Below are 27,488 nucleotides of genomic sequence, written 5' to 3' on the forward strand. Positions count from 1 at the left end.
ACACACATCAGTCTCCTGGGTCAAAGTCCTGTTTTTGTTTGAACCATGAGATATCATGATAATGTCAAAATAAAAAAAAATCAAAATCTATCTTCAACATTGTTTACGGAGCTTTTAAGACCTCAGACCTGAAGGCCTGTTACACATCATGTTGTTGAACAACACAGTCAATTAGGATGATCTATGTTTGTATCCAGCACATGGAATAATCACCTGGGGACAAACTGGCTCCAAGGGAAGACCTTGGAGTGCTTCATCGTTTACTCACCAGAGTAAGCAGTGGCATCCATCTTTCCCACGCGGACCGGTGACCCGGAGCTCTTCAGCTCGACTCCCACATCATGCCATACTGGCTCTAGTTTTTTGCAGTAGCCACACCACGGCGCATAGAACTGAAAATAACCAGGAGAAGGAGGCAATCTTTAGATCATGTGCAACATGTAGTCAATATAATGTTTAATCATACAAAATATAACATTATCTATATAATAAATAACCAAATCTAAGTTTTTTTTTTATAATCCCACATCGTCTTCATACATTACTGTAATTCATTTTGAGTGCGTTTTTAAAAAACAAATTTTCATTTCATTTTTGATTTTCCATTTCATCAAAGACTATGGATAATACTCAGGCAAGTTGCATGAAGAAAATATTGGCATTGTATTTTTCTGCAAACCACAAATACGTTATATTTGCATGTTTCACACGCATCATATCAACACAGTATATGAGATGACTTTGTCATTAGGTGGCAGAGCGGATGGTGGGTGGTGTGTCTTCTTGGCAAGTCACCTGCCCAGCGGCAGACCACTGCAGATCAATGTTCGAGGCCAACAAACAACAAAACCAGTTGTGCTTCAGCAAATCATTGCTGCATTTCCAGCAACTTTTTAGGAACCAAATGACAGTGTTTTGTAGTGACCAGACGCTGTTTTTCCAGCGGGGATAGTACCTCCGAAACTGGGTAGTTTAAGGCAAAACATGATCTTTTCCCCACCATAACCAAGTGTTTTTTGTGTCTAAACCTAACCACGTTAAACACAGTGGTGTTGAAATTATAAGTTTAAATGTATCTGCTACATCATAACGTAAAAATGTAACATATCCATGGTTTGCAGGAATACAAACATACAACACCAACATTTTTTCTGGCAGTTGGGTTGATAATACCACACTGACCAAACTAACTTTCACTTTATTTGACAATGGGAGTTCTAAAAGCACCCCAACCACATAAAATATTTAGTATTGCTGTAGTTTAGTGCTGCGTGCTTCTACTGAAATGGATCTAAATGATTGTCTTGAGCTGTGTTGTTACCTCTACTTTAAAAGACTGTGTGATATTGGGTACAAACTTTGGTATGGATTCTTTAAGTGCAAACTGACAACACTGTGATGCAGTTGCTAGGTTCATCTGGATGTACTGCTGCTAGTTAGGATCAAATTAAGGGCTCTTTATGACATTTTAAAACTGTAACAGCTGATTCTTTGGCCACCTAGGGAGAACAGAGACATGCTGTGAACACAACAGTGACATATCATCACCTTTTAAGTCGATATGCCATTATATAACTATTTACCAAACAGTTACTTATTTACCAGAGCAACATTATCATTCATTTGGAGTAGTGTTTCTGTCTACCTGGCAAATGTAACTCCAATATCATTTAGACACACCAATTTTAGCTCTGATTTTGGTCACCACCACCTCCTGAAGGAAGAGCTTGAGATATCTGTCTCTTTAGCTGCTAAATGCTCCTGTATGTTCACCAGCTGGTCACTAACTGTGTCTGTCTGCTGTTTGGTGATGAGCAGGTGGTGTACAGTGCGTTTGTTGTTTAGCATTTGGGGTGTTTTTGCAGCTAATGGCTGTTTACTTCTGCTGGCAACAAAACTAACAAGAGCAGTAAGACTAAACCATATAGTTCATGCGTCATAAAGCTAAAACTATTTGCTAAGTTGTGGCTGATTATTCTGTGTAGATTTTTATTACTGGAAACACTACCTTGGACATTACAAAATGTATTTGATTCATTGTTATTATAAAAAGACTGATTAGTGGAGTTTTAAGAAGACACTTATACAACATGTAACTGGCATAATTCAGTTTAACAGAATAGCTTCATGCCCCAACAAATTCCTTTCTAGTGAATTTGGCCAATTTAGTTCTATTTGAACGTTGGACCTGAAAATATTCCAGAAGTCTCTGTGCATAATCTCTGAACACAGAGTGTGTATGAGACACTGTAACGTCTATAAATCCAGTAGACACAGTACTGAAACATCCACAGACAAGGACTCACTCCTCCGACCCAAACTAGGACTGAAAGCAGCTCGGGGTGCTCATGCTTGATTTGCTTATACGGACCCAGACACAAACTCTGATATAAACCCCTCCAAGCCCCCTGGCTTTGCCTGGCATGCATGACTTCTCATTCTCTAATCACAAACACAGAGGGCAGCCCGCACATCCCCTCCGGCCCCCCGCCCTCCTACATCCCGACCCGACTGCTGCCACTTCCGCAAGGGATGATCCGGACAGTGGCATGCTGGATATTAAGTAAAGCATAGCTGAATGGACCCAGACTGGTTTGTGTGTGCGTTTGTGTGTGTGTGAGTAATGTCGGACTCACGTCAACCAGCCAGATATCGTTCACTCTGGTGTCTTTAAATCTGTCAGAAAGAAGAATGAATTAAATAAATTATATGCGATATACTGAATGACTCACATTAAAATATGCATGTTGCATGTTAAACACCTGAAAATAATGCTGTAACAGACAGAAGAACAATTACTATTCAAGTTATGTGAACATGAGAGCAGTTGTTAGACTAGATTCAGCTTTGTCAGGTACTGAGACAATAATATGGTCTAACCAGAGGTGCAAATAAGATGCAAAGTGCAGACTAAGTAATGCACATGCGTCTGGTAAATATAAATAATAAATATAATACACAGTAGGGGTGGATATGATTATGCTGGATACAGTGTTAGCAGTGTGAACAGTATGGACAGTGTGTATGAATATACTAAGGTATTATTTGCAGAAAGTTGCAGAAAAAGGCCCCAATTACAAAATGAGGCAAATTAGAGGATCTAGCAAACACAAATACACAAGAGACAAAATCTCCACAGACTTCCTCACCACAGGCATCCAATTAAAAAGCACTGTGCAACTAAAAACCTGACATGAAATCAAGACTACCCCCATCCTGCTTCTGCTTTTAACAACCCTCCTCTGTTTAACTGTAGTCATGTAGCCCTTTGGAAATGAGATGAAGCCTTAAAATATGGTAATATTGCATTAAACAAAACATGCACAAGTTAGAAAAAAGCCAAAGGAAGAAGTAAGTTGAGCTAAACTCTGATTTGCACCCACATAAAGTCTGTTAGTGTACTCGGAAGTTGCATTGCATGCAGCACGTTATAATGTCAGAGCAGCAGGAAGGTGAAACACTGAGGCAATGAGAGTGCATCACTTACGTGTCATCTAGGTCTTCAACAAATGCCAGCACCGCTGAACACAGGCAGGCCGCTATAACTGTAACAATAAAACAGAGATATACATGTTATCATAACGTGAGCAGGCGCTGTACAGTGTCTGTTCTCCAGCCCTCCACCCTGAAACCTCATGACTGAAGCATCACCAGCTAAAGCTCGTCCCAGCTAACTCAGCATCAGTTTCCCTTCACTGTTTCAACAACAGGAGCTTTAAGGCTCGTTTTAACAGATGCTGTGATAACAGACAGAGTGTAGTATTAAATGTATAGGAATTAAAAAGTGAACGTACCGCCACAAATCAAGGAAGCTTTCACTTCTGCCATCGCTACGTGTGGAAACAGCAAGCAGGAAATACAGCTGCTAAATCGAGCCAGTCTGCGCATGCGCGAGGTTACGCAGGCTCCTAACGGCTTCAACGGCACCAACAGCTGCATATTATTATTTATTACAAAGTTTAAAATAACAACACAAAAAGCAAAAGCGGTGGATATTTTCGCATATTTTTACTTTATCAACAATATCAGCGCATTTTGCTTAAACCAAGAGCTAAACACACCATCATAACCAAAATAATGAAGTGTGTGTTTTGCTTTTTTTTTTCTTAAATCTTGTTCATTCATCACACAATAAGCTGTTTTTAACCGTATTAAATTTGAATAAAATGATACTGATGGTGACTATCGATACTCACCACAAGGTGGCGCTCTAAGCTAATCAAAACGGGCAACAGGCCAAATCCTTCACTGCCTGCACCCTCCCTTTTTTTTAATGTAGGTAAACTCAGTACAATACACAAACACTCTATAAAAAGTAGTCCTGCATTATGATACTGATGAAGATTATAATCAGCAAAATGTGTTTGGCCAATGTATTATATTGCCATACTGTGACACAGCACTTAATGTACTTGTTCTTACTGTTTACATCATTATACATTTACTACATTGCTGTTTACATTACCATTTACTCATTTTGCAGTTATAGTCTACCACAATTATATATATTGTACTTATATTTGATGTGTGTTATATTTTATCCTCATAACTTTGCACTATTTTATGTCTTAGATTCCTTTTTTTATTTGAATGATTTTCTTTTAATACATATTTAATGAGCACCATCTGAGGGAGCCTGAGATCTAAGATTTTCATTACCTAAAACTGCTTCTCCATAATTGTTTTGCATATAACAGTAAATAACTTGAACTTGGGTACTCAAAGTAGTCATTAATATAATCAGATTAATTGATTACAGGGCCAAATTTTACTTTTGGGCCCCCAGTACTGGATGAATTTCTTAATTGGTGTGACAAGTCTACCCTCCACATTAATATGTTTGAGAAGACAAGTTGAATTTTGATGTGAACACTGATGGCATCTATATGAAGGCAAACCAACGCCTACTCTTTTTAAGGAAGCTGAAGAGTTTTGATGTAGATAGGACTATCGTGAAAATGTTCTACTCTGCTTTTATTGAGTCCGTTCTTTCTTTCAACATTGTCTACTGGTTTGGTAATCTGAGCCTTAAAAACAAGAACAAGTTGGAAAAAGTGGTCAAGTTGTGCTATAAGATCACTGGTGTTACTTTAAATAACCTACAGTATCTGGAGGAGAGGGTCACCTCTAAAGCTCGGCCTATTGTCTCAGACTCTAAACATCCCCTCCATGTAGATGCTTCCATCAGGGCGGAGGTTTTGCCTCCCTAAATGCAGCACAAAGCGTTCCATATTGTGCTTTGTCCCGTGTGCTATCGCTTATCTTAACCAGCAGTGACCATTAATGTCCATGATTTACCCCTGACAGTGTGTGATACTGGATACTGTTTTGTTGGACACACGACTGCTGGATATTAAAGTTTACCTTACCTTACCTTACCTTACCTTACCCACTAACCAACCACCCCACACACCTAACATCCTCTGTGCATTGTGTGTGTCCTGAGTCAAGTTTACATACAGTGCAGTGCACACACCACACTTCACATGGAGATAGAGATTTGGAAAGACTACATAATAATGATCTGCAGTTAATCAGTTCTCCAAGTCCCATTGAAATGCAGTTTTGAGGCTGCGTTTGGTTCGGCCCTGTTTGTTATCCAGCCTTGCTCATTACACACATGGCCGCTGATAGAGTTTTATCATCATATATGAATATTTATATCAGTGCTTGATTACTATTACTGATGCACATGTAATGAGGGTGGCAGAGAGAGGGCATCTTTAAAAGTACATTTAAAACACACCTTTTCAGCCAGGCTTTTATCAGTGTGTTTTTATCCATCCTTAACTTTTATTACATCAAAATTGCGACTTTTACTGTAAAGTTTTATTACAGTATTCTTATACTTACTTATATATTTTATTTCGTTTTAATCATTCCTTTTCATGTTTTTACTCTTTTATGTTCAGCGCTTGCAGTTGCATTTTATGTAGGCTATGACTTGTGCTATACAGAAAGTTTGATTTGATCTGATAAGCAGCAAGTAATACAGTTGTTGACATGGAGCTACTTTTATTTTTTCTTTACCTTACTGTTACGTGTTGTATTTTATTAAATGATTTGTGTGTTTTGCATGTAAAAAATAATGTAAAAAATAATGTATCTGTAAAGTAACTAGCTTTCGGATAAATGTCATGGAATAAGATGTACAATATTTCTACCTGAAATGTAGAAAAGTACTGTATCAGGGGCGTAATTATAGACAGTGCAGGCAGTGCGATTGCACTGGGGCCCCTGGGGTGGAGAAGCCCGCAGAGAGTGGGCCCTTTAAAGTAGTTCAAATTGCAACCTTGGAAATATACCTGTGTTTAATGTTGAATGATATAGAAATACATTATCAATTTAAAATGGGGCGGCACAGTGGTGTAGTGGTTAGCACTGTTGCCTCACAGCAAGACTGTTCCTGGTTCGTACCCAGGAGGGAGCCCTTCTGTACAGAGTCTGCATGTTCTCCCCGTGTCAGCGTGGGTTTTCTCTGGGTACTCCGGCTTCCTCCCCGAGTCCAAAGACATGCAGGTTGGGGATAGGTTTATTGATTACTCTAAATTGGCTGTAGGTGTGAATGTGGTGTAATTTCTTACTTTGATATTTTTGTCAGATTTGGAGTGATGGTTGCTGGGTAATATGTATGTTAATATTGTCCAATGTCAAGTCTCTATTTGTGTCAAGACAATACGATCGCGTGCACTATGACCCATCATAAATTCCTTACGCCACTGTATAAGCATAAAATGGAAGTGCTCTAGGAAAGTACAGGCACCTTGAAACTGCACTCAAATGCAGCACTTGAGCAAAAGTACTGACCTCTGTACCAACACATGTATTTCCATCATGATTTCCACACAAACACACATCGCATGAACATTTCTTTTATTGAAAACATATTTATTTTCAGAAGCTTTGAGAATAATAATTTGTATCTAATACTGTCTGAGTAGCTTTAAAGTTATCAAACATGTTACCACATAAATTCATTTTCCAAAGGTTATAATTAAGATTATCTTCATTCAATCCTTTTGACATATTTACACACAGAAAGATCTCACATCACACATAAAAATGAAATCACAAGGCATAGAATGGTTAGCTTCACAGAGCGTGGCAAGAGTTACAAAATAAATAAAATATTTTGTGTTATATTATTTTCATATTAACTGTCACTTTCTCCTCTGAGTCCTCACAATGCTGGCTGGCATGGTGGGCATACTGATATGTTTCATAGATCAGCTGAGTACCATTTCAGTCATAACATCACATAGACTGTGGCAGAATATTTATAATGCATTACCCGGCCTGCAAAGGGTCTTAAGATAGACGGACATCTTAACAGATATTTGATCTTTAAATATGAACGCTTACACCATTTGATAAACGTTAACGCAGGTCCATGAAAGAGAGAGAATTTGACCCTGGCATCAAAATTTAAATCAGACAGTTTCTTTTTATTGAGTCATATTAATCATTACCATAATGTATGCTTGGACTTTTTCCCAACTGAAACTTTTATGTCCAAAGACTATCCTTCATTTCAAGACGTCATTCTTGGAGAAAAGAGAAAAGCAAAAAGAAGCATGAAATAGTTTCACACCGTGAGAAAGAGCTGTACTTTCTCATGGGGTGAATGGTGATCATGACTGTGTTACTAAATAGACTCATGTGAAGGACCGTCCTGTTGAAGCCCCATGTGCCAAGTTTGTGAGGACTGAATGCCTTTTGTATTTGGAGGGGCAGGAAAGTGGACACAAGCTGTTAGCCCACATTGTAAGGCCACAATGACTTCTGCACTGACAACACTGTCAAAACAATGAATACAGATGGATTTACTTACAGTTAATCCTACACAAACATAACTTTTTTTGCCATATGTAATGCTCCGATGTGTTCCACAGATTCATAAGAGGTGCTACGAGAGGTGAAAGCAGCCCATAAAACACAAAAAAGGCATGAATTTTAACCAAGTGTTTGATTATTTCACACAACTCTTTCTATAGAAAGTTTTAGTACAGCAAGGTCGTTTGTCTTCTTAAGATAAAGAGAGGACTTGTTCTCCCGTCGCAGGCCGAGCTGCAGACTCCCACATTCAGCTGTCTGACTGAACCCACACGTCATCTTACAGAACGGGTCAGATATGACCTCAAGTGACCCATAAAACAAAGCTTTCTTTGCCCCATTTTATCACTCGTCATCACGTGGCAACAACAGCAGTGAGATGATTCCACAAAACGGCAACACTCATTCTCCGCTCTCATATATCTAATTATTTCTTTATAAACATAAAATAAGCAACGTTACAAGCTATGTTACACACACATATTACATTCTACTTTATTACAGAGAAACAACTTCATATAAAAAAATTCTCACCAACATCTAAAAAGGCAGCATTAAAGGAATACTTCACCCCCAACTGATCATTTGTTCATCAATTACTCACCTCGTGTTAGGATGAATTCATGAATAAAACTTTGTTTCTCTCACATGCCTTCATGGTGAACGAAGAATCCAAAATGGGGAGAATTCTTGATGAATTGAAGTCATAGGGGTCCGCCGCTTTTAACAGCAAAACTGTATCAAAACATCCGTTTACAAATGCTCGCACAACTCATGCAGTCTCATTCATACTTCCCTTGGAGTACCAAGCCAGACTCCATTGACAAAACCAGTAATTTTACCTCACTGAACACAGGAGCTGCTGTTCTGCTGCTGCCTAAGTCTGTAGTTTGTTTGTTATTTTGTGACATTGGTGAATTCTGACTAACCCTTTAAAACACCAAAGTCTCACAATAACACTAACTAACTAACTGACGGAGGCAGCAGTAGACCAGCAGCTCCTGTGTTGTGCGAGGTAAAATTACTGGTTATGTCAATGGAGTCTGGCACTGAAGAGAGCATAGATAAGTTCCGTTCAGTTCCCTGTCGTTAAGGGCTGTCTGTTTAAGAAATACTGAGCATACTGGATAAATGAGACTTGCATTACACTGCACAAGTTGTAAGAGAATTTTTGAACAGATATTTTGATATAGTTGTGCTGTTATTAAATGTGGCCCCCTATGACTTCAATTCATTAAGAATTTTCTCTCTTTTTATATTCTTTGTTCACCATGGAGGCATGCAAGAAAAATAAAATTTTCTTCACAAATTCAACATAACAGGGGGTGAGTAGTTGATAAACAAAAGGCCATTTAAGGGGTTAAGTATTCCTTTAAGTTCTCACTTTGGAAAGTTGTAACAAAACTTTAATGACACTTCATATTTCTTTAATATTCTTTGATTTGACAGTAAACCAAGAACCAAGTGAAACAGACACTTACATAAGATACTGCATGGTTCGAGTCTATTAGCACAAAAGCTTTGTTTTTCTCATTTACTATAAAGTTTTTGTTTAATGCTTAAACAGGAAGAGTTTGGACAAAATTTGCTCCAATGACTCCTTTTCATTTATTTTTAGTGCTGGCTAAACTTCACACGTTGTATCTGTTCAGTCCAGTTTCACTTGGATCTCAGAGTACTCTCATGCCAAAGAACCATCTGCATGTCACAGCAACAAAACAGGAATCATCCTATGAGTGTCAAACTGGTATTTTACAAAGAAAAACGCTAGTGGAAATTGCACCATAAACAAATATCATACAAAAAGCTTCATGACAGTTTCCTGTGTTCCCAGAGGAATACAACACCAGAGTGGCAACACTGTGGGTAACACTTCAGGGAGCAGGTTTAAATGTGAAGAAAATAAGCTTTGCAGAAACCTCACATTTCTCCTGGCAAACTTATGGAGCATAAATGCGAAAGATAAACAACTCAGGTAGAAAAATAAAGAGTGCTGGTTGATTCAGCTACGTTTCTAAGTGACAGTGAAAGGTCCAATATTGTAAATTCACCTCCAAATTTAGGCAGATGAGTGGCCCTCTCCCTGCTGGTTGCACTCACACTCAACACCACAGACAATGATGTCTTTGATAAATCCTTTTGAAGTGGTCAAGCTGCGTATTTGAAACCTCTCCAGCTGTTTGCATCTGCTGCAGGACCGAAGGAGCTCCATTGTTGCTTCCACAGGTTGTGTTACAACACCTGAAAGCCCTCTGTGGCCAGCATACACACAATCCTGTCATGTTTCTTCTTGACACACTCAAGTAAGGCTCTGAATGAGGCACACTGGTGACACTGCCTGGAGGCGAAGTGGTCCTGCTGTTCTTCCAATACTTTGGTGCACACTGTCCATCTGCACCAACTCCAAAATGGGCAAGAAGCAGCTCTAGAGTTTGCAAGGATAAGCAGCATTCACTTGGAGCAGCTATTTGCAGTGTTGCATAGCTAGGTTCCATTTCCTCAACGACAGCATCAGATGTCCATCAACCAGGCATCAGTCTCTCATTCCAGGATGTCAGTTTCAAATGGGACCAGATGGTAGTAGGAAAGGTTGGTGACATACGCTTCTGTTTCCTCATCACACACGTCTGTTTCCAATGGCAGAAACTCTGTTCCATCCTCATACCTGGCACCAGAAAGAAAGACACATTACTCCAAGGACAGGATGTGTGATGCATTTGATTTAAGGCCCTGTGGTAATTGTCGACATCAACCCATAAACACTTGTATAGTGATCAACCGCTTACATGCATCAAAAGCTTGGGACAGAATCTGTACAAATGCTGTTTAAATAATGTGCTCATAGTGATCAAGTAGTCTGCTGACAGAGTTCATTTTGGGTCTTGACACATGGAAAAACTATCTAAAACTACGGTAACTGATGGAGACAGAAAACAAATGCATACTAGCAAAGTGGTTGAAGCTGCCATCGTCAAGCTGACTGATAATGACCAGCCATTGAATGCCCTTGCAGTGAAAGTACGGCACTGTAATTTGTAACAGTCAATAACATTAAGTAAGTAGAGAAGCCGTTTGTTTCAGTACTTCATATTCTTTTTTATGGTGATCAACTTTTTTTTTAAATGACATTTATTGTACATCATGTAGCAATGGAAAACTCAAAATGGGTCACAACACTGCACAAAATCAACGTCTACAAGAAAAAAAATAGTAGTAATAACATAGGAACTAAAACAAAACAAAACAAAACAAAAAGGACAGTCTCATTTTAAGGACCACCCCAAACCCATGTGAAAAACCGCCAGAAAAGATGTTGGCATTGTATGTTAGGCAAACCACGGAAAAGGTCACATTTGTACATTATTATGAAACGTAACTTTTCAACCACACTATGGTTAACGTGTGGTTAGCTTTAGGCACAAAAACCACAAAACTCAGCAATGTCTCTGAAAAAATCCCCAGCTGTTTTTCATGGCACTATCCTGGAAGAAAATGTATCGACCACTAACTCCTGACAAAATATTGATTCTAAAGGGCTTTTAAGTTTCAAAGAGACTTTGCTCGACATCTCTATTGTTGATTCCTTTGCCCCGTGTACACAGGCTGTTGATAACTCTAAGTACACAATACCTATGTACGTTGGAACTTAGACTTGAAAAGAGACTTAATGGGGTGGCTTCAAGCATGTAGCAAGCCATGTGTTTGCTGCTGTAAGCCCGGCTAATAATGCTTTCTTTTTGATCAGTCATATCCAGCTTAGACAGATCAGTTACAGCAGTGTAACAGGTGAGTGACGCACAATTATCTCTAATATATCAGAGAGGTTAGAGGCAACCATTTCTCAGAATCTATCCACTGGAGCACATTCCCAAAATGTATGAAAGTAAGTACCAACAGCCTCTCTAGAACACAGAGTACAAATAGTGTCAGCAATTATTTTCATTGAACAAAGCTTTCTGAGTGTCCTATGCACTTGATGCACACAATTATAGTGTATTTGCTAATTTCTAGAGGCTAGCAGTATGTTGGACCAGACTTAGCTCTAATTAAACACAAGGCACAAGTCTGGGATACCAGCCTTACATTATATTCATGTGTTCAATATACAAATGTCAATAACATGGTAATCTGCATGAGAAATAACCAAAAAGAAAAAAATCTGTTATAACAATCATCCGCTTTTAGTGATCAAATTAACCAAGACAGACATGATCACTGCACACATAAAAATATCAGCTATTAAAGAGTTATGTAAAGTCATATTTTGTGTGAAGCACCAAGAGGAACGTGTTCCTCTTTTGCTTCCTCCACACACCCAGGGAAGGAAGAGGTGCACAGACACACTTCCTGTGCGGGTGGAGGGTCTTAGGGTTGGGTCACATTCAAGGACTCCTACAGTCATCAAAACACTTGTACACTGTGCACTCAGAGCAAAAATAGAAACCCTAATATGTGTGGGAAAACATGCAGGTAATTTTGTTGCACTGCAGGTTTTAATCAGGCTCATGACAAGATTTTTTTTAAATTATTGCTTACAGTCTTAGAAAGTGTCTATAAAAAAGCAGATATGACAAAGACTGGGGCAAGACACAGGCAAAAATACTGAGGAGTGGTCTTAATACTCACGTATGCTCCACAGAGTCAGTGGATGAGGGTCTCTCTTTTTCTTCAGGGAGACTGTGATCAAATACGATGGTTTCTGTATTGGCCAGACAGAATCCATTGGACCGCATGATTTCTAAAAAGGCACAGAGCACCTGTTTAGTCATCATGACATGAGTCAACAGTGACTTCATCTTTGTATTACAAAATAATTACAGATCAATACCTGATATCTTTATTGGACTTTGAAAGCACGGCTGGATTCTGTGGACTTTGTCATTCCTCAGCACCTGATCCAGTGGCGATCTCTCAAAGAAAGTCAACATCACCTCTGACCTGGAATACTGTGGAGTCAGGTTTTATCAGTCCAGTCTACATAGTTGTAAAGTTCAAAACATCTACCTTTTACCCTCAAACAAGAGGTATTATGAAAATCTTCTCACGCACAGTAAACGTGCTAATAAAGTAACAATATTATCTAGGTTTATGATTGAGCGACCAACCTTGCACGGCATGTTGATGGCATTCTTCAGTAGTCTTTCCACCTCGTTCAGTTTCTCCTCAATGTCGTTTGCCTCTTTGATTTTCACCAGCCCTGAAATAAACAAATATGAACATTTGAAATCATCAGCTCTTGTGTGAGGATTCAAAAAGAAATTCCAAAATACACAAAATTAAAGGGTACCTTAGGTATTTTTTAACTTGGACCCTATTTTCCCATGTTTTTGTGTCTAAGTGATGAATAAAGACAAACATTTTTGAAATTGTTCCAGTGCTGAGCAGGAGGGCTTCACTGGTGGTTGCAAATCAGGCTGAAATGTAACCACTTGGAGCAATTGTGCATTGTCAATGTATGTCCATGTAAAGTGCTTGTTATTGCCACTGAGAGGTTCAGATTGTTATTCTAAGTGTCTGACAACTTATGGAAAGGATCTCTACAGAGATGGATCTTTTCGTTAAAGAGTAAGATCCTTTTTGTTTGATCAGAAACAGCCCCAAAGTTGTGACCCCCACTCAGAACAGACTCCATTTAAATAAACAGTAATTTAAGCATGTATATAGCCAATATATTTTTTACATCTAACTGGGTGAATTAAGGGTTTATTTCAACCAAACCAGAGTTGGTGATTGTTGGAACAGTCAAAAGATGAACCAAGACCACTTTTGTGAAGTTCATTTTGTTTCTGTCGCCTTTTGAATGAAATGTGTTTTACGATGACAAAATCACTGCTTATTCAAAAGGAGCCTGGTGGGTTTGGCGATGGTGATTTCAGGGCTGTTTCTAGTCAAACAAAAAGGATCTTACTCTTTCACAGAGAGGTCTGTCTCTGTGGGGATCCTTTCCCTAATGTTGTCTGACACTTGGAATAACAATGTGAGCTGTCAGTGGCAAAAACAAGCTCTTTTGGTGGATGTAAATTGATGGTGCACAAATACCCGTGGTGGTTTCAGTGCAGCCTGTTTTATCTCTCTGTCTCTCTCAATACTGGACACAAAACACACATAGGGTGCGGGTTGAAAAATACCAAAGGTACCCTTTAAAAGTTTATTTTATGTAATTGCACAATCTAATGTAATTCAGTATAATAGCTTTGCAATTAATCCTGTTTTTGTGTGAAGCCTCTAACCTTCAGAATTTGTTGTTACAGTGTCAGTGTCTGCTTTTTTTTCCAACCCCTAAAACCATCATCAACACAATCCAGTCCAAAAGTATAAATCACTACAGTCTACAGAATGGCATAAAAATATCATAAAATATTTATAACAATCAAGTCTGACCTAAAGAGTCTTATGTACAAAGAAACCCCACTATCAAAATGTGAAGTGCAACTATTTCTGTGCCTGTGCGATAAAAAAAAGGGCAGCTGCTTTGACCTTTACTACCATCAGGCTGTTATTTGTCCATACAAAAAGCCAGACAGGTCTGAATTTATCCCTCATCTTGAAAAGGGTTGCCACAAATGCAAGTGAAAAGGCAGTAGTCTGTTTAAAACATTAACCTTTTTATTAACAATACCCCCTGATATTTACCCAGAATAGGAGGAAGGAAAAAATAGACTGCTGTTATTGTCTTTAGAACAAGAACACAGTGCGACACTGTAAAACTCCCACTCTAATTGCAAAGTTTTGTACGATAGCAGTAATAGCAGAGCAAAGTAATAACAGTGGTCGAGAGAAAAGCAACACAATAACACGATAATCCTGCATAACACTAGGAATGCAATTTAAGAAGCAGTGGGAGTGTACCATCAGCACTTTCAGCAGCACAAGGCTGCCGCCCATGCGAACGAGCAGTCAGCAGAGCATCATTTACGGCCATGCTGACAAAGGGATGTGGTGAGGGGAATAACGATGAAGACTGCAGCCACACTGATGACTCTCTGTCTGATGTAAGTGCTACAGACAAGATGTAGTCACACAGCGGTGACTGTTACATGGAAGCACTGAGTAAGAGAGAGCCTACAGCAACACTGTGCACAGTCACAGTCTCATCTATTTATAATGGCCAGCCGTGATGACATCATACCCAGGGGGATGTGAAGAGTGATTGGGCAGTTAAATCATCACTAGGAACCAAGTGAGACTCCCACCCAGTCTGAAGCTCACACTGCCTCAGGATCATGTTCTGTTGTTTAAAGTCCCTTTAAGACCTGTTTGCCAGTTTTTTTTTCTGTACATGTGACAAATCATATATGTTTCAGGCGTATACTGATATATTGTGTTGTTTTCTCATAACCAACCAGCTGTGAGTTGAGTCTTTAGGCAGTTTAAGCTCCTTTGAGAGTTTAGAGCCGATATTTAATATTGTAAACATAGTTAAAGCTACAGTTGTTGACTTTTATCAAAACAACTTCATATTTGCTGAAACTGTCACTACATCCACACAGTATCACATGAGACAGATAGTACGTGAGAAAAATCATGTTCCTCCTCCTTCTTATATGACTGTAAATAAAGATGGACAACACGTCATCACTTCCTCCCACTGTACAAAAATGAAGCCAAAATATCTCAGATACAGCTGCCGCCGTTTTGTGCTGGTGACATTATTTGGAGCCAAAGTCTGCGCAGTAGCGTTCTCCAAGGTATTGAGTTCCCACTATCCAACTAATCGCGAGCAGCGCCCTTGATCAAGAGCACATCCATTGGAATACACAGCTGTCTAAAATGACATAAAGCATATTTGGGAAACACCTATTTGACCTTTATGACCAAGACAGCCAGACACCAGGGACCGATCAAGATGTTTTGGCTACATTTTGGGGAGCTGTCACGTAATCCATCTTTTTTATACAGTGTATGGCCACAACTAGTACTGCTACTAATGGCATGTGCTGAAAACTACCGCACTCTGTTGGAAAACAACCAATCAGAGCAGAGAAGTCTCTAACACAGCTGGTAATCATGCCAATCACTGCTCATAAACTGCGGAAACTCTCAAATTAGGCAGCACTGATCAAATATGAATCACGATTCTGTTACTACATTGCCTATTTCTCACCTCAAATGTTTTCATAAACATATTTTAGTGTACTGTTTAGCTGTAAAACGAGACAATTTGCTCCAGTCATGGCAGCCAGGTCACAAAACTCATTGGTTGTTTTTGTGCACACATGGTGGATTGTTGCAAATGCCATTAGAAGCACTAAAAGGGGGCAGAGCTGATGTTTGTCATATTGTTTGTCTCAAATACTGCGTGTATATAATGACAATTTCAGCAAATAGTGAATGCGTCATAGTGGGGTCCACCCATCTATTCAACAATGGGAGAAACTGTAGGATATTATGTGTTGTTAAATGAAGGCGACTGTACAGACTGCCAGTTAAGACTCGACTGTTTTCATGTAGCTGTAGTCAGGAAATAAACAAGAAAACTCCAATCTTCTTGTTACAGTGCATGCCATTTTGTGAAATGGATGATTTGTAGAATTACCAGCAGTTAACATCTCAACCGGAAACAAAGCCTGGATGATAACTTCACCACAGAGAGTTTAAACCACACCCAGTCTTTTTAGCTGCTGTTTTTGTAAACAGATTCAGAAAGTTTATGTCCTGCCATGTCCATGCTAATGCTATGAGTCAAGTGCACATTATCTATGAGGTGCCAGCACACAGCGCACACAGGGTGCACATGGAAACAGGGTGGGATTAGGAAGAATGTATTGTCATTTGTTATCAGAGGGTGTGTTAGGGACTGGTAAAAATCATCACAAGTCCTCCGATCCTCTTTAAAAAGCTGTTATCTCCGCCATAACAAACTGATACTTTGGTCATTGAGTGGAAAGTCTAGAGGAACCTGTCCTGAGGGGAAACTTGGAACACACAGAATATTTAGTAGCCCAAATATCCTGCCGTAAACAGATGATGTCTCTTTTTTATTTATTTAATTTCTGGACATATTTTAAGTTCAGAGGTCACTATGTTTTGTGTGAGGAGGACTTTATTTTGAAAGGAAATTCAGACAACAGCCACATTTGAATTTATAAATACCACTGTGATGCATTCAAATTAAATTATATACGGGGTAATGGGATTATTTTTGCTGCATAAACCAGCAGGCTGTGTGAGATATAACCGGCCTGTTTGATGTGCAAAAGAGAAGTATGTGTGGTTATTTCTGCAACAGCTTGGTGTTTGTTGCGTAAGAATTAATCGCACTAACCACAGCGGATCTGGTGTGTGCAGCCGCAGTTGGATGATGCACGCCTCTCCAATTAGAGTCAGCAGATTCAACACATACCTGCAGCCATTAGAAGGGTATGAAGGATATTAATCAGCTGAAAGACTTACATATGAGCAAGCTGTTGTGGATGACAGGTATTGATGTTTACTGTGCGTTCCTAGCATCACTGCCATAATCAGAACACAACTATGTCTAATTCTGTGCAATTAGACACGCCTACGTGTTGAGGAATGCATAATAAAGACAAAACAAGGAATAAAAGAGGTCTGTGTGATTTTGGAGAGGTTAATGTGGGTCGCAGCGATCAATTAGAGTGTAAGAAAAGGCACAAAACTCGGGTGTGCCCTGCTGACTTGCAGGAGGGCGTCACAAAATGCAATCAATCCTGACACCAAAATTGCAGTGCACCACTAGTTTGACAGTGACGCCCCTCCTACTGCACCTCTCCTCCCACTGTGGCAGCCAAAAATCAGCAAAAATCCACACAGGCGCAGGGAAGAAATAAAAACAGCACACTGAGTTTCATCTACTCAAGAACTTTTAAATATTAATCGGTGTATATTTGATCTCAGATTTGCCATGTTTATGACAATTACAGGTTGTCTTCTTTAAAAGACATTGACACAAAATGTTTTTTCCTACCAGGGTCCCGAAGTTTATTTCCTCCAATTTCCTGTGACAGTCTATTTCCTGTGTGGGCTTCCTGGCTCTTCTTTCTGAGATTATTCATTCAGTCCCATTTGGTTGATTCTTTAAGGCTTTAATTCTTGATTATCTCCTTTGGAAGACCAGCTTAAGTGGCAGCGTTTATCTGCTTAGTGCAACAAGTTTGTAAAATGTAACGACAATAATGTACAGCATATGAAATTTTATTGTTTGCGCCCGCCTCATTATTTCTGTAATTGCACACTCAAGTAATCCGTCTGTTGGTTCTGTGACAGCATGGTGTGTTGACAAGAGACTTCATCTATTAGCTGAAATAACAGAGTAGACGTAGACGCACAACAGGAACTTGACTGAGCCGGAGTCATCCTCAAACACAGTATCTAAACAGTCATCAGATGTTGTAAGCACCAGCTAGTTCTACCATCTGCGTTGATCTGATAAGCACATGTCAACACATCATCTAACCACTAATGCTCCACAGTTTTGTCAACATGTTATTTTTGGACGCCTCAGTCAACAAACATCAGTAAGTATCCATGAGAAGGTCAGGCTGTGTTATACATTTCTTGTGTCCCGTCTATACAAGCACCAGTCTAGTCTGTGGCTGTGTGTCTAAAATCACTTCTTAATGACATTTTATTTTAAGTTTCTCTGTTCTAACAGTAAATTAAATGCAATATTAGCATTGTCACATCCCAAAACTGTCAAAAGTAATCAAATTATAGTTGTTCACTTTGACAACAAACATTACATGTTTAAAGTTAAGTTTGCATCATTCTCACTAAGCAGTTGCTTGATTATTTATTTTTTATTGGTTACACAAACAACACTAAGCGCTTAAACTGAGTCTCACTGTCACTGGTCTTACCTTGAATTTTAAGGAATAGTTTGATATTTTTGGAAATACGAATACCGTATTTTTCCAAATAGTAGCCCAGGCGTTTATTTCACAAAATCGATTTTGACCCCAGGCGTTTAAAAGAACCAGGCGGCTATTTGCTCAAGGCTTTTTTTTTTTTTGCACCGACCTGCACCAGGCCATTATTTGGTTACAGTTCCTGTCCAGTATGTTTTTTAGTGCAAAAATACTGTATAATGTAGGGGTGAGTTCGTGTACAAAAATCTCTAAACATTTAGAGTGGGTCATTTTTTTCGTTTACACGTGTACACGGATTTCACCACTGGGTGGTGCTATTGCATTATACCAGTTATCCGAATACCAACCGAATGGGCCATTTAACCAACGGTTACAGGCCACCACACTGAAATATCGCCATTCCGACGGTCCACCATCCCGAATTCTGGTCCCTGAGTCCTGACAGTAAGCTATGGCGAGCCTGTAGAAGCTGTATTCCCCATGCATGTCAGCGATTTTCACCGGGGATGCACGTGAGTAATTCAGGCTGACATTACCTGCTTATCAGCGAACTCTTCTGGTAATTTTATTAAAAGGCATAGCATATAGGTCCACAGTAACTTATTATTATTATTATTATTGTTATTATTATTGGGTCTTATAAGAGTGGGTTGCAATGAGTACCGGGCCATCAAATCACAGCATCTGCAGTGAGAGGACACGGAATTGTGTGCGCTTTTACGCACGCGGGTCAAGGCGATCACGGATATTTGATGTGGGAAAGATGTAGCCAGATGTATTACCTGTTTTAGATACGTGGCTTTCTGTCCGTCCGTCCGTCCGTCCGTAGCACGAGTCATGTGCACCACTTCACCACCGAAGGAGGGACAGCCATGAGGCAATGAATGAGGAAATAATCGCCTGGGCGATTAATCGGACCGGCGTTTAATACGCAAAATAGGGTCAAACCCCCAGCGGTTATTAGGTGCCCGGTGGCTATTTGCCACTAGGCGACTATTTGGAAATATACTGTATTCACTTTCTGACCGAGAGTTACAGGAGAAGATTGATACCACTCTCATATTTGTCCATTAAGGCTCAGACACACCAAACCAACATCAAAGAACTAGTGGCAACAAAGGCCGACTGTTGCGTCACCTCACTTGGCTTGTATCTCAACCAAAGAGTTGCACTTGAACACACCACAAAGACGACAGCCATCGGCCAACTAGCATGTACGTTCTGCACCTGCGTGAGAGGAAATAACTCTCCATACCAGCAGGTGGAGGTAGGATGTATTCATAACTAAAAAGGGGAAACCAGAAGACTGACAGGACGCAAATGTGCATTTTCTAGGATAGCGAAGAAACGACCTGCCATACTCTCCCTCTTAGTGGCTAGTACTCATTGTCTCCATTGGTTGGGTTGGTTAGGGTTAGGGTAAGAATGTCAGGCTAATGTTAATGAATATCTCAGTCATCCAGGTCATGGTAATCCTAGGTGCTAGATCGTAGGCAACTGGACTTGAGTTTCTTGAAGACATTTCACCTCTCACCCGAGAAGCTTCTTCAGAACTGAATCATCCCTCCGCAGATTCACCCACGGAAACCTTGTTATGACTTTTATTTCCTCTAGATAGGCAGGTTTGACTATCTTGTTGGCTTCAGAACTGAAGAAGTCTTTTGGATAAGAGGTGATACGTCTTCAAATACGAATTTGCCAACAGGATGGATTCAAGATGCTAGTTAGCCACTTTGCACATTAACAACATTAACCAGTGATTAAAGAGCAAAGGATATTTACCATGCTCTAGTGAACAAGAGCACAAACAATTACAGACCATTTCTGCTAAAGAGCTCTACGGATAAAAAAAAAAAAAAAAAAATCTTACCTAATATAACAAGTTTGTTTTGATCATATGCCCTCTTGACCTTAGTCATTTGTTTGCTTTCCTCACTTCTGTTCCTCTTGTCATATGCTGATCTAAATTTCCGATCAGAGTGTTTTCACTAAATGACAGGCTCAGCTATCTCCCATGCTGATTCAACATGATGAATTGGACGAAAAACCAACTGCTGACCGTCAGCTTGGTGTATCAGGGCCCTTAGTTCACTGTAAGGCTACAGCCAGCAGTCAGTTAGCTGACCTTAGCATAAAACCGTACTAAAACTGTAAAAATGCCACGTTGCAGTTTTACAGTTTATTTGACAGACTATTTCTTGGCCAGGCACAGTAAGCTTCTGGAGTGTTAAGGATAACAAGTACACTGGTGAGCTTTAGAGATGCTGGTAAATGTATTTTGTTACTTCCAGGCAGAGCCAGGCTAGCTGTTTCCCCCTGTTTCCAGTCTTTATGCTAAGCTAAGCTAACCAGCTGCTGGCAGTAGCTTCATATTTAACAGCGTGATGTAAAAGTGGTTTCAGTTTTTTCATTTAACTTTCAGCAAGAAAGCACAAAAAGTGAATTTATCAAAATATCAAATTATTCCTTTAATACCGGCACTAATTTAGACGCCTGTCAGCAAATCAGAGCCAAGAATGTTAAGTGACCATTAAATCGTTATAACACCCTTTAAGTACGTACTATAAATGTATTCCATGATTCTCTCAACAACTACACTACACTACAAAAAAAATGCTCAGCTCTATGATAATCAACTGAAATGATGATTCATAAGTGTCAAAGAGTAAACTGTAAAGTATTTCTCATGTAGGTGGTAGCAGATGAGTGTAAGAGGGAGTGATTTCGGACACAACGCATGTCTAAATTCCTCGTGAAATCTGTCTCACAAGGAATGTGAGCCATCACTTCCTGTCTCCGTTCACTCTGGGGTCACATGTAAGGTAAGTGTTAAGGGCTTTAACAGACCACAGGGACTAAATATGGGAAGTCCACTCCTCCCTCTCTCCTCTGTCAGATCATGACATCAGTCTGAACGCTCTGCACGCCTTCCTTGTTGCTTGGACGCAGCACAGACACAGGAAAACATGAGGGGAGCCAGAAACTGGAGCAAAGTGGAGTGAGAAAGGCCAGAGCTGCATTTTTTCACGGCGACTTTCAATCTTGCAGTTAGAAGAGATGAAAATGAAATATTGAACAGAGGTAGGAATTAAGGAAAGGCCATTAGGGGGATGTTATTAACCCCGTGGCTTTCTATCCATCCATGAAATTGTCAAAGCAGCCTGAGTCACTAAAGTAACACTGATGTCTCCCTCAGTGGCGATATCACAGCTCCATTTATCTTCGAGCCATAATCAGGACATGAGGGGTGACAGACAGTAAAAAATAGAAGTGAAAAGTGAGTCATGAGATCAGACACGTCTCTTCCCAAAATGCACTGCAGACTGCACTGGCAGCGGCAGAGCAGCGAGCTGTCAACAAGCTCGTCAGCTATTTCAGTGCAGGGGCAGGAAGCGAAGCTTTCCAGTCGCCACTAAAGGGATGTTTCCAAAATATTCGTATAGGCTCAGTGAGTAGAGACAAAAGGGGGGTGCCAAGAAACAAGAACAAGCTGGGAGCTCTGCCAAGCCTGTTGGCAGTGCCACAGCACCACAGTGTCAAAGATCCAAACCATGAGGGCAACAGGTTTGGGCTTCTTATGCCTAAAGGCTGCCCTCTACAAAGCTCTGCCTAAAACGTTGCTGTAGAAGAAGCCATGGTACCTTATCATAGATAATCAATATTTCAATTAAGTTATTTTTTCTGTATGGTTAATTCATGTTTCATTCGCTCTGAGTACAACAGAATTTGCAGATTTCTGTCCAATTTTGCCCTATTGCTAAAAAATACTTGAAGAAATCTAAATGTTTCTTTTGCCACATACACACAGGATGTATCTATCACTTCATTAACTTTTGGGGGGGACAGCACCAAGAACTGTCACCTCGCAGCTGGGTTCGTACAATGTGTGGCGCAGCCTTGGTCTTTTCTCAGCGGAGTTTAAAGCTCTCCCTGTGTTTGTTTGGGTTCACTCCCACACCACAGACTTGCATCAGATAGAATACATCTGCTGTTGTCTTTGATCAAAGCAGAACCGGGGTTTGTTCCTGAGCACCAGATAATAGCTGCTCCAACAGCCCAGTAACCTCACCTCCTCCTAAAGAGTTATGATGCGTCAGATGCAGAGAGCAAACTTCCACAAGGAAGTCAGCATTGGTACTTTTGGTATTCTCCCATGGGAAATCCAACGTATAGGTCACAAAGAGGAGGAAGCAGACCTCACAGATCTAACGGCCTTTTAGCTCCGAAATATTGACCAGGAGAAAAAACATGCTGTCACCATGTTGGTCTTGTGGTCTCAAGGCTATGTGATAGATCTGCTAATGTGACACCTGAAAGTGGACTTTGTTAAATATTAACCTGCTCAAACAAAAACACGCAAATATATTTGTTTAGTTCAGATTATCCAAAAACCATTTTTAAATATTGACTTTGTTTTCTTTCTTTTATTTTGCAGCCTTAACATGTAAATCAAATAATGTTAGTAGTTAAACCTTGTATTCAAGATGTCTAATAGGACCATCGACCTATAGGACCCAAAGTTTAGGTGCCTGGAAATAAGATACCCTTATGGTTCTCAGTTTAATAGTTATACGTCACACAGCTGGTTAAGTATGGGGTCTGACTTTAAACCACAAAAATGGGGAGAAAAAAAACTTTTGCAAAAGCACAAAACAGCAGTTGTTGTACTACAGTCCCTGAGCCAAAATGTAAACAAGAATATTATTTCGCAGTGGTTTTCCTGTGCAGGCAGAAGCAGTTTTCCTCTCCAGTAATAATCCAGTGTTAGGGGAAATTTTCCTGGTCTTTTAATGCCAAAGATGCAAAACCTAAACTGTCCAACAAGCCCAAAACTTGCAACCCATTCACCAGAGAAAATGTTGCGTTGTAGGTTTCTGCAAACTACGGACATGTCACATTTCCACATTATTATTCAGCAGATACACTGAAACTTTACCTTACAATGCTGTGGTTAATGTGTGGTTATGTTTAGGCACAAAAAAACACTTGGTTATGGTTGGGTAAAGATAATGTTTTGGCTTAAAATACAAGGTTTGGGGGACATAATCCATCCATAATGTCTCTGCAACAACACAACCACTCTCAGTGCCACTATCCCAGCAATGTCTCCATAAAAACACAGACACTGGGGTGCCCACTAGCTTACTTGGTAGAGCAGCAGGCACCCCATGTACAAAGGCTGTATTGGCTGTGGGTTTGATTCCAACCCATGGGCTTTTTGTTGCTTGTCCTCCCCCCTCTCTTTCCCCCTTTCATGCTATAACTGCCCAAACAAATAAAGGCAAGAACCCTCAGAAAATATCTAAATAATAAAACAGATGTTTTTCATGCCTAAAGGCCACTGCAAAGAGCGATGACTCGAAAAATCACAGCCTTTTTTGTGGTTTATTGATCTCAAACAGGGGTCTGCGCCCCATTCACCATCCCATCAGATGACAAAATCAGCTCATATACAACATCACTTTAAAAATGTTGATATGATATGTTTAAAAAGACGCAATGTAACATATTCATGGTTTGCAGAACCTGGAGTCAGGCATGAAAAATGATTTGTAATGATAGTTGCTGTGTAAAGGTGCATTTATGTTGTGGCAACGTGGAAGGGACTTTAGTACTGAGCTATCAGTCAATCAGGAGAAACCCAGTCTACAATAATAATATTCTTTTATCAAGCAAAAATGCCAAATATTTGCTAGTTTTGGTTTCTTAGTCATTAGATGCAGTATGAGAAAAAATAGTAGTGCAGATAAATAGATAGATAGTGCTCACTGGTGCCAGAAAAAGAGACAGTATTACACCAATCCTAACATCCTAGCACTGGCTACCTATCAAATACAGGATTGATTTTGAGGTTCTTTTATTTGTTTTTAAAGCCATACATGGGCTGGCACCCCAGTTTTTTTTCTTACTACTTTGTTTATTTATTCTTGTTGTAATTATATATTATTTTGTCAGGGATAAAGGACTTTATATCTTTTTGATTTTTCTTTTTGTTTGTTACTTGTATCACATATAATAACGTAAAGAAGGCGCAGGACTAAATAAGCTCTTTGCTTCCTCCTGTTCCCTCTCGAACACATTATTTTGTGGTTGTTTTTTTTCTGGATAAGACTGTTTATTTGTCGTGCTTTTTATGACATTTTGTTACTTATTATTTTTATGGTTATTTGTTGTTCAAGAAAAACAATAAACTAAACTAAACTAAACTAAGTATATTGCTGAACTTCTCTGCCCTTACTACAACTCCCGACCTCTTAGATCCTCCGAACAATGTCTTTTAACTGTCACATGATCGATGCTGAGGGGTAAGATAGATCGTGCCTTAGCGGCAGCTGCTCCAAAACTTCGGAGTAGCCTTCCGTTACCAATCAAATGCTCCCCCACCATTGACACTTTTAAGTCAGATCTTAAAACGTACATGTTTTCAATGGCCTTTGGTTGTTTGTAGTGGTTTTAATATTTTGTAATCTTTTTTATGTAGCCTATGTAATTGTTCTTACCAGTTTTGATATTTGTTACATTTTATATTGCTATACATTTGTCAGTCTTTTAGTTTGTACAGCACTTTGGTGTTTTTAAATGTGCTATATAAACTTGATTTGTTGAGGGGGCCCCAGCCACCTCCTGTGCACAGGGCCCCATAATTTACAGCTACGCCCCTGCAGAGAATTTAACCCTAAAAGTGCAACAGTTATATGACTTGTGATGTTCTGTATTAAATGTTGTATCGTCACTTCCTGCCATATTTTCCATCAGACCCACCTTCTATCAGTGGAGACTTGGAGAGGTCTCTTCTGTCCTCAGGAAAGGACTCCAGCAGTCTTTTAAACAGCCGCCCCAGATCGGAATAACTCCGATGCAAGTATAAAATGTTCCTGTCAGACCACTCTGTCCTTATCTCGAAGAACTCCTCTTCCTCCCCCCGCTGGCTGATGATGAGTCTCCGGATCCCGTTGACCCAGCAGTCCCGGACAAACATGTTGACCAGCGACGTGCCTTCAAACACAGCCGATGCCATTCCTCAGACGTCAGTCCAGCATGCTGGGGCGGGCCGGTGGCGGACAGCAGGCTGGGTGAGGGCTGAAGGAGGCGATGTCACAGGGGATCTGCAAATTAAAACAATCCGGCAAACAAGCGGAGACAACTTCGGTAACTTTTCGGGTCTGGCCGCAGCTGTTGAGTACGCAGGAGGAGGGTGATGATTTGCTCAGCCCATCACAGGCGTGATCTCAAACGTGGCATGAGAAAAAAATAGACTTTAGAGTCATAGATACCGCCCCCGCAAAATTGATTCTGGTATCGATCCAACAACAGTTTATTTATCTGTCATCCCCAGCAAGATAAAAACTAAAAAAAAGTCCAAAGATCTCTCAAAGTAGAAAGAGCTGCTCCCTCCTGCAGGCTGCCGTTAGTTTCCTTAATCCAGAGCCTGTCACTTCACACTGTCTGGATAAGCCTTTCTTTCAGCACAGTTTCCTCCCTCTCCTTCCTCCCTCCTTCCTTCCTCCCTCCTTGACAACAGGGTATTATTATGCAAAGAATGCAAAAGGCCTGCAAAGACAAAACTGTCCATCTTCTTTATTTATAGAAGAAATAGCCTATTTTTCCTCTTTTTTCTTACTCAAATAGCTTTTACTACCCTGGGATCTGATGCCATTTGCCACGTCTTTCCTTAAATCTGTACTGAATCTTAAAATGAGATGCTTGGGAATAACCACAGGAAAAAAATCCTGGCATAAACAACTCAAACCCAGCAGCATTTAACTGTATGCTTGATTCTCCATTTCTGACCTCACATAACTTGTGTCTTTAGTATTTTAGCCAATATTTAACCACAGTAAAAGAGATGCACTGTAGCCCATTATTTCTCTCTTGTCAGAGTGACCAAAAAAGGAGCAGATCTTCCTTGCATTGCACAATTGAGCCGTGCACTAATGTTTCACCAGTAAAAGAGCTTTACAGGAAGTCAAGCAATGACGATTCAGCTGTAATTAACTACTGTACTGTCTGCAAACGATTCTGGTAAAAGCAATTCATGACAATACAGTACAGGAAGTAGCATGCTGATTGCGAGTAAAAGCCAGCTGTAAACCACTCATTATTGGGCAGACAAACAAATGCACGTAAATCTGCACAGAAACCTGAATATTGCACTGTTGAGGTCAATCCTGCTGTAATGTGCACATTACATTTTATGGGACTGAGCAGGTGGTTGCTGCAGAGGTCTGCTCTCATGCTCCTTATGAGCTCAGAATTGCATTTCTGTGAGTGTTTCAGTCTCATTAAGGACTCCAAGCAAGGCAACAGCCAATTAGGAAAATACACAGTTTTAATTCGACATATTTAAACTGTCCAAAGAAGTCTTCTTCACGTGACAGTTTCATATTTAGCTGTTGTAGTGAGGAAACATATAAGACGGTGAAATATGAAATATTCTGAAGATCTGACTCAGTGGGGCATTCCTGCTTCTCTGGAAGTTCCAGTTATATGTTTTATCCCTGTACTTTTCTGTGTCATGGTTTCATTGACAGGTTGTCTGTTAATGTAAACCACTTCCTGTAGGTGTTTTTTATAAGCTAGATTTGTACTCAGTGATCATGTTAAAGGGATGGTTTGGAATTTTTGAAGTGAGGTTGTATGACTATAGTCAGTAGCTGTCTCCAAGTTTGGAGAAGCAGGCAGGAGTACCGCCACAGAAGCTAGGCAATATACTGCTGTGGATGGGGGCAACAAAGAAGTTGCTGGTGTACCACGGCCTTGATCCGTAGTTAAGTTACTGTGTAACTTTGGTGAAATCAAACTAACTCTTTAAAACACCAAAGCCAC

At 39.9% G+C, this 27,488-nt stretch overlaps 2 protein-coding genes across 2 annotated transcripts in view; both read right to left on the reverse strand.

The window, feature by feature from the left end:
* The window catches only part of tmx3b (thioredoxin related transmembrane protein 3b), a 54,845-nt gene extending 50,957 nt beyond the window's left edge, over positions 1–3,888 (reverse strand). The window contains exons 1-4 of the mRNA XM_050056608.1: positions 3,795–3,888; positions 3,488–3,545; positions 2,637–2,676; positions 269–392 (exon numbers count right to left, since the gene is read on the reverse strand). Of these exons, the coding sequence (XP_049912565.1) occupies positions 269–392; positions 2,637–2,676; positions 3,488–3,545; positions 3,795–3,888 (316 nt within the window). The remainder of the gene's footprint in view (positions 1–268; positions 393–2,636; positions 2,677–3,487; positions 3,546–3,794) is intronic.
* A 2,973-nt stretch (positions 3,889–6,861) lies between these two features.
* Positions 6,862–26,096, reverse strand: pxdc1b (PX domain containing 1b). The gene is made up of 5 exons (XM_050056903.1): positions 25,425–26,096; positions 12,939–13,030; positions 12,662–12,779; positions 12,460–12,571; positions 6,862–10,498 (listed from the first exon to the last, which is right to left on the reverse strand). Exons 1-5 carry the CDS (start codon positions 25,678–25,680, stop codon positions 10,375–10,377), a joined length of 702 nt encoding a protein of 233 aa, XP_049912860.1. The 5' UTR covers positions 25,681–26,096; the 3' UTR covers positions 6,862–10,374.
* Between the last annotated feature and the right edge of the window lie 1,392 nt (positions 26,097–27,488).

Source organism: Epinephelus moara, chromosome 11, assembly GCF_006386435.1.
Source record: "Epinephelus moara isolate mb chromosome 11, YSFRI_EMoa_1.0, whole genome shotgun sequence".
Lineage (NCBI taxonomy): Eukaryota > Metazoa > Chordata > Actinopteri > Perciformes > Serranidae > Epinephelus > Epinephelus moara.